General features: G+C 42.8%; 1 protein-coding gene across 2 annotated transcripts in view; it reads left to right on the forward strand.

The window, feature by feature from the left end:
• Positions 1-12,561, forward strand: part of LOC112573822 (dual specificity testis-specific protein kinase 2-like) — a 37,502-nt gene that overhangs the window by 12,861 nt on the left and 12,080 nt on the right. For both annotated transcript variants that reach the window (XR_003101280.1, XM_025254453.1), the window contains exon 3: positions 819-867. Coding sequence is in view for 1 of the 2 variants with exons in the window: in XM_025254453.1 (XP_025110238.1) it covers positions 819-867 (49 nt within the window). In the remaining variant the exon portion in view is untranslated. The remainder of the gene's footprint in view (positions 1-818; positions 868-12,561) is intronic.

A 12,561-nucleotide genomic window follows, 5' to 3' on the forward strand; every position in this document is an offset into this window, starting at 1 on the left:
TATTACTTTGTTAATTTATCCCAGTGCATCTTTGCCAGCGATGGTCCCAGAAGTAAGGCAACATCCATGGAGTGTGGACGTAGCTTTGAACTTGCTTGCCCTTGATTTACCCGGGACGACCATTTACTTTCGCTTCATGCATACGACCCCAGGTTGACACAAATAAATTTTATTTCATAACACTTTGTTTGCATAAGATCAAGTTTGTCAGCGCTGTTTCGTCTTTAAGCTGAAGTGTTAGCGATCTTCTTTTCACAAAGTCTTTGGTTTTCAGAAGAAAACCTGTTTTTAGAATGTTTAAATAACTTTTTTCTTGGTATACCTATGCCTGAAAATATTATGTGATAGAGAATATTTCAAAATATAATTGCATGGAAACAAAAGAATATGCTGATCAAACTTTTTCCTTGTACTCTCTGTCTTTTTTTTCTCTCTCTCTCTCTTTCTCTCTCAAGTTCATTTATCGAAAGAGACCGACGGACAAACAGACGCAACTTTTTTCCTTACAACGAATGGTTTCATCTCCGGTTTTTGTTTTTGTCTTTGAGTTTTCTAGCTTCTCTTTTTATTTTTTCATTCATTCAATTATTGACGTGTCTTCGTTTGCTTTTTTTTAATCCCCCTCTTCTTTTATTCTTTATGCGCGCGCTTATAAAAGTTTATTTTCATCTGTATCCTTTTTTTTTCCTCGCCAACAAATCATTCGGGCATTACCCAAAGCATCCTTCTTGCTCTAATGGGGGCAAGGGAAGCGCAGGGGAACCGCAGGGAAATTTTTGAAGGAAAAGAGACTTAATATATTTTTGCCTGTGTTGCAGGTTCATGGGGGTTTGTGTTCACGAAGGGCAGCTGCACGCCTTGACTGAGGTGAGCCTCCTGCAAGCAATGCAGTCAAGAACTATTTTAAGCTTGTTGATTTGCCTGTGGAGGTGCATGACTAGGAAGAAGGGAAAGCATCTAGCTATGGAAAAAGAGTGAAGTTAGGAGAAAGAGGGGTAACGATGGAGGCGGTAAATATTCTCCTTAAACACTTCCGAAAATTTGAAATGTTAGCTCGCGCAATGTTCAAAAGCACTTTAAAGGCAAAGGTGAACCAGAGCAAGAATCAGACTGTCATGTGCCAAAAGTAATAAATTCTAACCTTAGGGGCTGCGGCGGCGGACTGGGAGAGGTTTACCGTGTCTAGATACTGACGGCGCCACGCAGAACCCATCCCTCTGTTTCCGGAGCCTTTGAACAACCACTTAAAAAAAACTTCCTCGCTACATGTTTCTAAGAATATAGATAAGGATACCTGTATTTCACTTAACAACTAAGTACCTGACTTGGGTGAGCATTCCTATGTCTTTCCTTAAATTATTGAGTTTTCATACCTCCATCGTTTGCATTTTGACACCTCGCCCTCCACTTTTATAAACATATTTGGCGGAGAGTGATTTATCGACTATTCCTTGGAAACGCACACACGACAAAATATTTTATCCTGACTAGAGTCCTTTTCTCTGGTAGATTATTTAACTAGAATTGTGGCCAGGCTGGGGTGACTTACCTCACTGAAGTTCTGCATATCATCTAGCAAGCAGTACGTTTGGCGAATGCTATTTTCGTTAGTTGAATTTTTAGATATAATCTTTATATATACCTGCATTGTTAGGCTTGGGGAAATAAAAATAATGGCAGACTTTCGTCTTTGGTTACTTATGACATGCGAACATACTCAAGGAGTGATTATTCTGGCAGTTTTTTTGCTGCTCGGGTCTCTTACAAAATAATCCCCAAACAGCTTTGTCCTTGTGTAAGCAGAGATGGCATTCGTTCGGCGAATGTTTATCAGGTCGGCATATTGCTGGAAGGAGAACAAAAAACTCGAAACGAGATTTTGTGTGAAAGACGAGACGTGGTTAGTTTCTTTATCAAGCAAACATTTAAATCATGAACTTTGACAAGTCACCTGCGCGGAAATGGGGATCTGGACAAATGTGAATCGCCCGGCTCACTGTGTCAGCTATGGTCTCAGGCTTAAAGACTTGTGATAGACCACACACACAAACAAACAAATAAATGTGTATTCTTGCATGATGGGGATGGCCTACCAGTATCGATTCCGGGCTTCATGGGGCGGCCCATTGGTGTAGCGATCACGCGCTTGTCACCATGACCGCGAAGATTGTGGGGCGTGAGTTCGAACCTCGCCTTCGTCTCTGGCTGTGTCGTCAGGGTATGCAGTCGTTCATAAAAAGAGTAATGACGCGGCATGTAGGTAGCAAATTGGTTTGTCGAAGATGGTATTTCTTCGCACGCTTCAGACCCTCTTTCACACCCCCCTTCCTCATTCTCTCCGACCGCTTGTCATTCCTGTTGTCTCTCAGCGCCTTTTTCTGTACTTTTTTCCCTCTTGTCGATTGCTTTCTCCTGCAAGTCTCGTTGTGTCCGCCCTTCAGAATTGTCAGGTGTTGCCGAAATGTCTTCGGAGGCTGCAGAAGTAAGAGCACACTGTTGTGAAAACAAGCATCACTTGTTTCTGTTTTTTTTTTTTTTGTGGGAAGTAGTTACACGTCCCTTTGCTTTGATCCTCCCAGACCCTACCCTCATCCATCGCCCACTACCTAGTGCACCGAAGGTGGTTGACCGCGCTGTGACATGCGAGGTTGTTAGCGAGGGTCGACTACCTGCACCTGTAACGTGCATCGCCGTGGTATGCACCCGCCACGTCCTGTCTAAGCTTACAAGCACGTGGTGCAGACAAGAGGGAACTATGCGGTGTGCATGCTGAACGAAGGGACGAATGCGGCGGCCAGATGAAAGCGCTGGCGGGCGAGAGAGCATCTTCTAGAAATAAAGTGAACTTGAGCGTCATCCTTTTCTAATTTTAGTCGCCGAGAAGAGTGTGTCCGAGCGTTAGAATGTAACGGATATTGCTGTTCGATGAAAGTTTTGGTTCGCCTTAATCATTCCTCCTGCCTCATAAAAAATACCAGAAAAGCAAGAAGCAAGAAATTGGTGTTGGAATGGAAGAAATGAAAAGGCTGTTAGTCACTGATTGTGCGAACAGGCTACTTCCGCTCTTGCCACCCTCAAGTGTTCTTTACAATAACATTAATGAAGAACATTGTGCATGTTAAAATTGTTAAGTTTATATGAACTGTGTACCTATTTCCCGGGGGCGCCTGCACTTCGGGTTTGCAACAAACAACGTTTCTCTTTTAAAAACTGTGGCCGATTGAAGCAATGACTTTTGTGTTGTCCATTGTTTACTGGCGGATGATTTTCTGTGTTTTCAGTTTTATGACACTCATCTTTGACCCCTGGGTGGTGTTTGTAGTTTCCCCCCAAGATTAATTCTCATGAATGCTAGTTAAAGGTGGCGTCAGAGTTTTACATCAGAGTGTGGTAAGTTCGTTAGTAATTGTGGCTGAGAGATGCTACCCCGAGTGCTAAATTATTTTCAAATTAGCGTTTTTAATTTATTATAAAACATTCATATACCTGAGCGAAACTCTGTACGCGTCCACACAGCTGTCTGCTCGGCAAACCCCTTGTCCCTGAGGTTTGAGAACTTTTACGAATGGATAGAGAAGTTTTGATTGTGTGTTCAATTCAACAGCATCAACTGAATACATGTTGACCTATTCCATGTCAAACACACGCCGCAATTTCATTGTTGGCTTAGTCGGGATCAACCGGTCTTTACAGTGACCCTCGGCCATGTGGATGTTAGCTCAATCGACCTGCAAAACACTTCTAGCAGTCCGGTTTCGTGCTCACAAACAAAAAATACACAGCAATTCCTAGGTCAATAACATCACAGACACTCAACCTCACCCTCAACTCTGTCATTGTCCAGTTAAGCTCCCGTTGGAACAGCTCGAAGCCTCCTAAGGATTTTTACGGTTGTTTTTAAGTCTGTTTTACGCAGTTTCTTACACGATCGAGAAACATCGCTCAAACGCTTACTTGTACTTACTGTGAAGGCCAAGTTCATGGGGATAGCTATCATAACAGTCAAGAAAAGGAAAATGTGGGCAGAAGAGAGATTGTGTCCTTTGAAAATGAACTAGCTGAGAAGAATTTAGTAGCTTATTTTCCCCACATTTTTTTTCTCAAATTTTTTCCCACGTTTTTTGTTCAAACTTTTATGTGTGCAGTCTGCCAGTCTTCCTCTCGATATAGTCCTACTTCACACGCCCTATCAATGGGTCATTCCGAGGTGGTTATTCATAGAAAGAGAAGGGGAGAGGCCGTGAGTTCATTGCTAGTTTTTGCGAGCTGACGGATTTTGGTGGGTAACTGCTCACAGGCTGAATTAAAGTTTTTTGGTTTGAACACCGTCTGAAGATACGATTATGGTGGTTTGAAATAGCAGTTTAAAATCATCGTCATGAAACAATATTTTTTAAATCAGATTTTTTTGTGATTTAAAATGGCATTAGAACATCCTCATAAAACATGGCTGTTGGTTGGCAGTGGCATTAGAACATATTTTTTTTAGTGTTGTGCAATGTCATAAGAACATCATCTTGAAACATGCCCCCCAGTGTTTACTGTGATAAGCCAGCATGTCCAACCCTTGGGTGTGTGCTATCAGCTGGGTGAGCATTTACTAAAGTTGATGAATGGTCCTTTAGTGTTGTGTAAGGCTGCGAGTGTGACTTACAGTCTCGGGAGAACAGTCGCTGCCATGTTGATGGCTTATTGCTATTTTTAATTAGTGTTAGCAAGTGCAGCTACAGTTGATTAGAAAGTCGTCTAGTCATTGTGAACATTTCTGTACTGTAAATAAAGTCAGGCTAGGAGCTCTAGAAGTTTCTGCCAGTTTCTATCACGGGTGCTTCCTAACTAGCAGACAAGCATCGTCTTTTTTTAACGGCCTAAGAAACAGTTGTGGCACACAAAAGGTGGCTGGAGATGGCGCCAGGGGCCACGTCACCTCGTCACAATACTTTTTAACTATAGCTTTGGTCTTGCTTCTCCTGTTCCCCACTCCCACCCCCTAAGAGCCCGAGTTGATGTTCTGAGATGAGCGCGATGTGCTCCTGCATTCGGGTGGCACATCTGGCGGTCCCGTCAGATTATGAACTACATTGTATTAGATACAACTATTATATTAGATACAACTGCGTCATGGGAGTAAAGGTCACGACCTGCTGTTGGCCACGGCTGACTGGCAACATGGTAACGGGGCCGTGAACCCGGATGGGTAGACCAGTATTGCATTTTAAACAACAAAACATTTCCAATCGGATTTTTTGCTTGACCGTGCAACGGAACATCGCGAAGAAAAAAAAATGATGCGATGCGAATTTACTCGTTTGCTACGAAAATGAAAATGTAGAAGATCAGTGAGCAAGGAGATCGTTAGGGGCTGGGGTTGGAGGTGGTGGGAGAGAAAGTCGAAAGTGAGTTGAAGGTCGAGCTGAATGTAAGAAGTTCTGGAGTGCAACAAAGCTTTTTTTTTTTTTTTCATTTTGGCACGGGATTTTATTGTTTGTTGTTGTTGTTGTTTTTTGTGTGTGGGTTTTGTTTTTTTTTATATTGATGGTAGGACGGCTAAATTTTTTTTGTAATGATGGTAGGACGGCGAAAGACTGAGATAAGAGAAACATTGCTGCCATAAGAGATGAAGCTTTAAAGACCTCAACCTTTCTGTGTGCGATTGCGGTGCTGGCAAAACCGTCGATCGTCGGTGGGTCTGAGAGAGAGAGAGACTGCTACATGCATTGATCTTGACAGACATTTGTTGAATGTCGCGCTATCGCGACCGGCCTTTTTGCCTCACACTCGTGTCGGCACGTCTTTAAACAGGAGAGGGCACGTGCGACCTTCCTCTAGGGGTCACCCGTCTGCTAGAGCACCGAGTTCTTTAAGGGCAGGAGCACTCAGTGGGCTTCTGCCCAGGCTTCAGAAGATGTTCGCAGGGAGGACTTGGAGGAGACGGTGCGGATGGGTGTGCATGGAACCTAAGGTGTATCCGAGCAAGTGGCAAGAGAGGCCTGAACGGTTTCCTCGGTGTGCGCACTCTTGTCGTTTAGATGGCCCAGAATTTCATCGCTGGGTCACGAGATTGATTGGCAACATGAGGTGTGACTGACAGTTATATGTCGTGATGTAAGTGCTCGCTTGTGTTACACAAGAATTGGTGATGTACTGCTAGTTGTGCAATAGGCCGCTAGGAGTCGCTGGATCCACGAGCTTGTATTACTGGACTGCTGGCACACGATTTTTTTTTTAATTTCCAGTTAGCTACTAGAACGAGGCAGGTTTGTACAAAGCTTCCGGTTTAGTCACATTCGTTGGTCTCGGCAGACAGCAGTCCACCTGTGCATGTCCGTGCTGGATGGAAGCTGGAGGAAGATCATGCTTGGCAGCGGAGAGCCAGGTGGGTAGAACGCTGGAGTCCGAATTGAGAGGCGCGCCGGTTTGATACCCGTGTAGCGCAAAGAAAATTCGAGAAAGAGTAAAACTGTAATTAGCAAAAAGCTCACTCCTTCGCGCTCTCTCTCTCTGTCTCACACACACAATTTTTTTATTCATTTATTTTTCCTTCCATCGCCTGTTTTCAGCGCGATTCCATCCTCCCTTTTGCATGATCTCTCGTCTGATGTAATCAAAGAGTTGTTTAGGAAGGAGAAGCATTCGACCGAGTTGTCGGCACACAGCTGTGCTCATTCAGCGCTAATGCTTTGCTGCCAAGTCATGTAACTCGGAGTCTTCACCCCCCCACACACACATACACACATACACACACTTCCTCACCCTCCCCACCTTCCTGTATGTTACGGTTGGCTCGGAAGATGTCTGCAGCTGTTTTGAAGGTCCTCATCTAGGTAGCGAGTATATATCTTGCAGGTACGGGTGTAGCTTAGCTGAAAACATGTGGGAAGGGGGTAACTGGTTGCTAGGAAGTCACAGAGAGGCATGCACGTGTTTTGCCTCCACTAGAAAATTATAACGGCAATACCGCTCCCCCAGGCGGCTGGAGAAGCCTTTAAAAGCAAGTCAGCACTAAGGTTATTTCCATTACCATTGTAGTTAGACTATAGTTCTAGGACTGGTGGTGGTGGTGGTGATGTATGTGTTTTGGTTGGGTTTGATTTTTTTTGGTGGAGGGGGGTGGGTATAGCAAACCAGCAGCTAGTGCGATCGATTGATTTGTATCCAGATGAATCGATGAATAAACAAAATATTCGAGGGAATATTTTCTTGTCCTCAAAACATTTTCCTCGTGGGACGTTCCATGATTTTGTAATCGTTATCATAGCCATCGTCATGGCTAGGAGGATCAGTTACTATCCTCCGTCTGGCACTGATTTCAGACTGAAGATTGTTGCATGTATATACATGTATACAACTCCTCCAAGATGTGGCCGCTAGCGGGTTGTTAGTATAAGCTTGTGTTAGAGAACGACACACATCCAGCATAGCAGGAACTACGCTCTAGCCCCCGTGAACAGGGTGGGGCAGGGGAATGAGGGTGAACTTGTTTTGTCACCTGATTCAGCAGCAGTTGTATTGTCTTGTCTGGAATCACCGCAGCCTGGCAGCCTCACGCGCAGTCGGTATAACCTGTGTCCTTGAGAAGGATGGAGGAAAAGTGCAAGCAAAAAGTAAGCCGAGGTGCTGAGGTGTTGAAAATGTTGGGTACTTCGTGCAGTGACGCACAAGGCAGCAAGAACGAACGACTGGCAAGCATCTTGTTTACTGTTTGTCATCCCTTTCCTGTTTTCTTTTTTTTTTTTCCTATTTTTCTTCCCTGCCTGTTGGCCTAGAAACGTCCCGAAGACACATTCAGCTTCAGAATCATGAGTATCTTTGAGGAAAGGAGGCAAGTGGGATGGAAAGAGACACAGTGAAAGTGGGACTCGCTAGAAGCTCAGGAGCAACAATAACAACAAAAATCCTAACTAGTAAAGAAAACAAGAGTAACAAGAAACCCACGGTATAAACAAGGCATATGTTGTGTGTATCCTTTGAACAGTTCGTATAGGTCAATCAGGACAAATAGTCGTTCGAAAACCACTGAATGATGCAGTAGTTCATGGAGACACACACAAAGAGATGTTAATCGGTGAGGAAAGCTGTCCATGATTCAGTGGATGGGAAATGAATTTTTTTAGTAAAATATTTCGAGATTTGTTTTTCTTTTTCTTTCGTGGTTTAAAAAACAACTAAATGAGTAAATTTTACTTTAAAAAAATTAACGAACCATGCAGAAGTACAGTACGACACAAAAATTCAAGCCTGGGATATTTTTCATAAGAAATCCACCTGGAACATCACAGAACTTGATTGTATTTTGTAAATGAACAGATGAGACGCAGAGGCCGACCTGAAGGTTTCGCCCTTGTGAGGAGGATGGGGTAGGGAACCTGGTACCGCTGCTCGACTTTGCACAAGTATAACCGCTGCCAAAACAATCTTCGTTTCTGCGATTTGCAGTTAGGAGAAAGAAGCAATGCGTACTGACATCGTGAAACTGTATTCCCTCTTTGTAAAGATCGAGCTCTGTGTGTGTGTGTTACCAAGGTAAAAGTTAACACGGAGCGGGACCTTCATTGCACACATAGCTCTGTTTTACAAATGTTGTATCGCCAGTGTAAAGACCACTTGCAATAAATTTAAAAGGCGAGCTTTCGACCAGCATAGCTCTTATTGTTTTAAAGGGCGCCGTGCAGGTACGCCAGGCAGTTTCAATTACAAATTTGTAACCGCTTGGGCATAACCTTTGGTTTCTCCTCCCCGCCCCTCCATCTTTCTCCTTTACACACACTCCTCTCCCTCCACGTCTGTGTGATCGCCGACTGTTTACTTTCTTGTTTGTCCTTCAGTGGTGTTCTCAGCCGAAGGCGCGCTCTCTCCCCCTTCCTCTTTATGTCAGTATGTTTTCACGACCGTTTTCACGATTTTGCTCTGTTTCACAAGCTTCTTTCACAAACATCTATACTACTAGACAACAAACTCAGTATATCTGCTGTTGCTATGTCATAATAACAAAACAGCTTGGCAGGCAATTACTGTATCTTGTATAAAACAAGACTTTATGAGATGCCCCTTGCCCTCACAACGGAAGATCCAAGATTAGCACACTGATGGAGCTAAAAGACTGCTTTTTCAGGAGGTGCACAAGTAAACCATCATCATCATCTCTACTACTCCCTTATATAGGTACCCATCATTATCAGTATCACGCACAATAAGATCCCACACAGATTTAGAGGACAATTTAGTGTTCAACAAAAATCCTGTACTGACAAACTCAGGAATTAAAAAATAAAGTCACAATTACCAGTTATTGCATATATGTGTGTGTGTGCATGTGAGCACAACTGTAGCAATCTGCAATGACCTCAGTGGATTTTGCAAGCACTTTGTGTGATCAAAGGACTATGTTGACAAGAACTGGCTAGTAAGAAAACTGTGCTTCAGACAATGAGTAATGTGTGTCACTTTGTCAGTGTATGTGATCCAGAAAGTGATATGAAAAACAGTTCAGAAAAGGTGGCGGCCAAGGGAGATTTTCCAGAGGCATTCTAGCAGATCTTAGCAAAAGATGCATAGCTATCCCATAACTACCGTTCTGCATGCTTCCTTCTTGAGGAAAAAATAACCTGACAGAGGCAAAGCAGTTTCAATTACTTTTTCTCAGAGGGAGACGATTTGTAAAAGGTTTTGTCGCAATGCATTATGTTCAGTTCTGTCTGTTTGCATGTGTATGTGTGTGGAATGAATATATCACTGCATTGTAAGATACATTGGAGATACAGAACAAAACACCATTGTGGCAGAATCCTCACATCACAAATTTTGACCATGTAAATAGTGTGCCATTCAAACCAGTCACAACAACTTGGTCAGGCTACTGAGGTCAAGGTTAAAGGCCGGATGTTGAGGTGGCCGGCTCTTCACACTTTCCTGTAGCGGCTTGTAATAGCGCATGCATCAGTGCACAGGTTTCTTCTAATGGATTGGGTGGGAGGAAAGGGAAGAGGGGTGAAAAAAAAGATACCACTAAAACAGGAAAAGACCTGCAGTGTGTACTGTAGGTGAGACCAACAGAGAGTGGAAGAGAACAGATTTTACTCATTATTCAAGTTGTAGGCTAAGTGTTCTAACCTCAGTCCTTACCAGATTATTCTTAACTGTTTCAACATCAAGCAGGTTCTGGGAGACTTTTGGCGGCAGCAACTAGGAAGGAATTGTGCATAGATAAAAATGGTGACTGCATGGGAAGAAAGAGATCAGTGATGGGAAGATAATAGCAGGTGCTGCTCTGAATTGAGAATGGTTTAAGTTTATGCCCTCCCACAATAAAACAGATGACCCCACACCCAAGCCATGCTCATCAGCCCATGCCCTTCCCCTGGCAAAATAAAGACATCTAGTTAATGTATTTAGTTTTAAACAGGGATAAGTGGCATTACATTTAATTGAAGATAGTATGTAGTCCTTTATTGGCTTACTAGCATATAAAAGAGTGTAGGTTATCTTCCCAAAGAAGTATACTGTCACTCATATTCGTGTTTACTTTTGGGCACTTTTCTAAAAAAGTACTAGATTGTGAAACAGTTGCACAATTCTTTCCCATGATATACCTTTGCCAAGTTGTTGGGAGGTTTTCTATTTGGGGCTGTTTGCTTCACTTGGGCTTGGGTCTTTTTTTTTAATTCCAGGGTAACAGTTTCACAGCAAATTTGTTCTGTTTGTGTGGCTTTTTTTTGGTTTACTTCTTGTAAATTCCTTCTTAACCAACCACAGATGTGCCAAAACTACCCACATGACATCTATAGACTAAGTACTCAGGTTGCTATTCTGTAATATTGGGAGTCTAAGGAGGTTTGTAACTGGCCAGTGTGCTACATTGCCACAGAGCTCATTCGGCCTTTCGGTCCGTGCAGTAAACCAGAATTGATAGAAATTACTCCTCCGTGTTACTTCCTCCCCCTCCTCCTTGTTGTGTATTATCTGGTTTTAAATATTACCTATTTTTCCCACTGCTTTGTTTCTTACTGACCTTGGTCTATAGTTGTAAGGAATGGCTGGCTCTAAATATTATTAAATGTACACCATTGTTTCATCCAGTTTTTCCAGCAAGCAAGTCAAGGGGTTTGAACAGAACAGAATGTACCTCTCTCAAAGTGTGCCAGACATGGTTTCTGTATATTTGGACTACATCTGAGCCATCATGAACTTAGCTACACAAGATGATCACAACAACACACAATTCACTTTTGTGCACAAAAGTGTTTTGTTCCCCTTGTCACATGATCAAGCAAAACAACACCATGCCCAAATTGTGGTCAGTTAAGAAGTCCTTTAAAGAAATTCTTATACAGTGTGATTGCTGCGGCTTGTCAGACAAGATCACCTTTCCCACAGAGATAAATGTAAGAAAAGGCCACAAACATCTCTGTGTGTTGCAACTACCCCACCCCTACTACACCCCTCAAAGCATAGAGTTTAGTGCGTGATTATTGCAAACTAAAAATAAAACACACTTCCCAACTTTGGAACACAATTATCCATTGTATGAGGGTGTCTTCAAGCCAGCACTGTTTTTAGTGTCATTTTGACCTTCTTGGTAATATGCCGTTAAGATTATTCTCATTTGCTGGTAATGGAATATATGGTCAGGAAATACTTTTACTCTCCTGTAACCGCCATGCCTGGGAGATACTCTGAAGAGGGGATTTGAACTGTTTTAAATAATCAGCACAGCTGTGTTTTGCATTTTTAATTTTGCTTGTTTGGACATTTTCCTCTGGGACTATGCTGAGAAGTGAGAGGTGGGGAAGGTAAACGTAGTCTTCTAACTTGTTGGTTGGTAGGTCTGAGCAGTTACACACTTCACTTTCACACTTCCAGGCTTGATTTTGTGTGTGTGCATGTTAGGGGGCTGCCCATGTCCTCTCTATACAGGGTCAGCATCTGGGTTTCCTGTAGGAAACAGTCTGTATAAACCAAGTAGTATTTTTGTCTCCAGCCTCAGAGGGATGAACTGAAGCTTTAATTATTCTACAAGAACATATTCTAATTCTTCTTAGGGAATGTATGCAATGAGGAAAATCTGTAAAGACTTTTGCTAAGGTATGCCAGTCAGGGTTACAGGCTTTTGAGAGATATAAGCGTGGCACAAAGTATCCAAAACTGAGACAGTTTTTTTTTTGTGGGGGGTAGGCTGAGAGATTTGCCCAGACCTGACATTAAGTTAACACATGCCTGCAGACAAGTAGTTCTCATTAGCTGCATCTTTTTTGTCTTTGACATGGTGTAAAACTAAAGTTTAAAAAGATTGGGATCTGTAGTGCTAGTCTGATGCCATAAAACTGTAGACAAAAAAAATTGATAGTGTCCAGTTGACATCGTGAGATGCAAGTTATGGCCAGTCAGTTAATTGGTACCACAAGTCTCGCAGAACTTCAAGACTTGATGTGTAACACCTCTTGGTGCATGATGCAATCATACATGCATGTGTAGAAACATGCACATACACATATACTCTCTCTCTTTCAGCATAAAGCCACCTGATATTCTGTCACACACAATCGCATGTGCATGCAAAAAAAC

This window comes from Pomacea canaliculata, linkage group LG10 (assembly GCF_003073045.1).
Source record: "Pomacea canaliculata isolate SZHN2017 linkage group LG10, ASM307304v1, whole genome shotgun sequence".
Taxonomy (NCBI): Eukaryota; Metazoa; Mollusca; class Gastropoda; order Architaenioglossa; family Ampullariidae; genus Pomacea; species Pomacea canaliculata.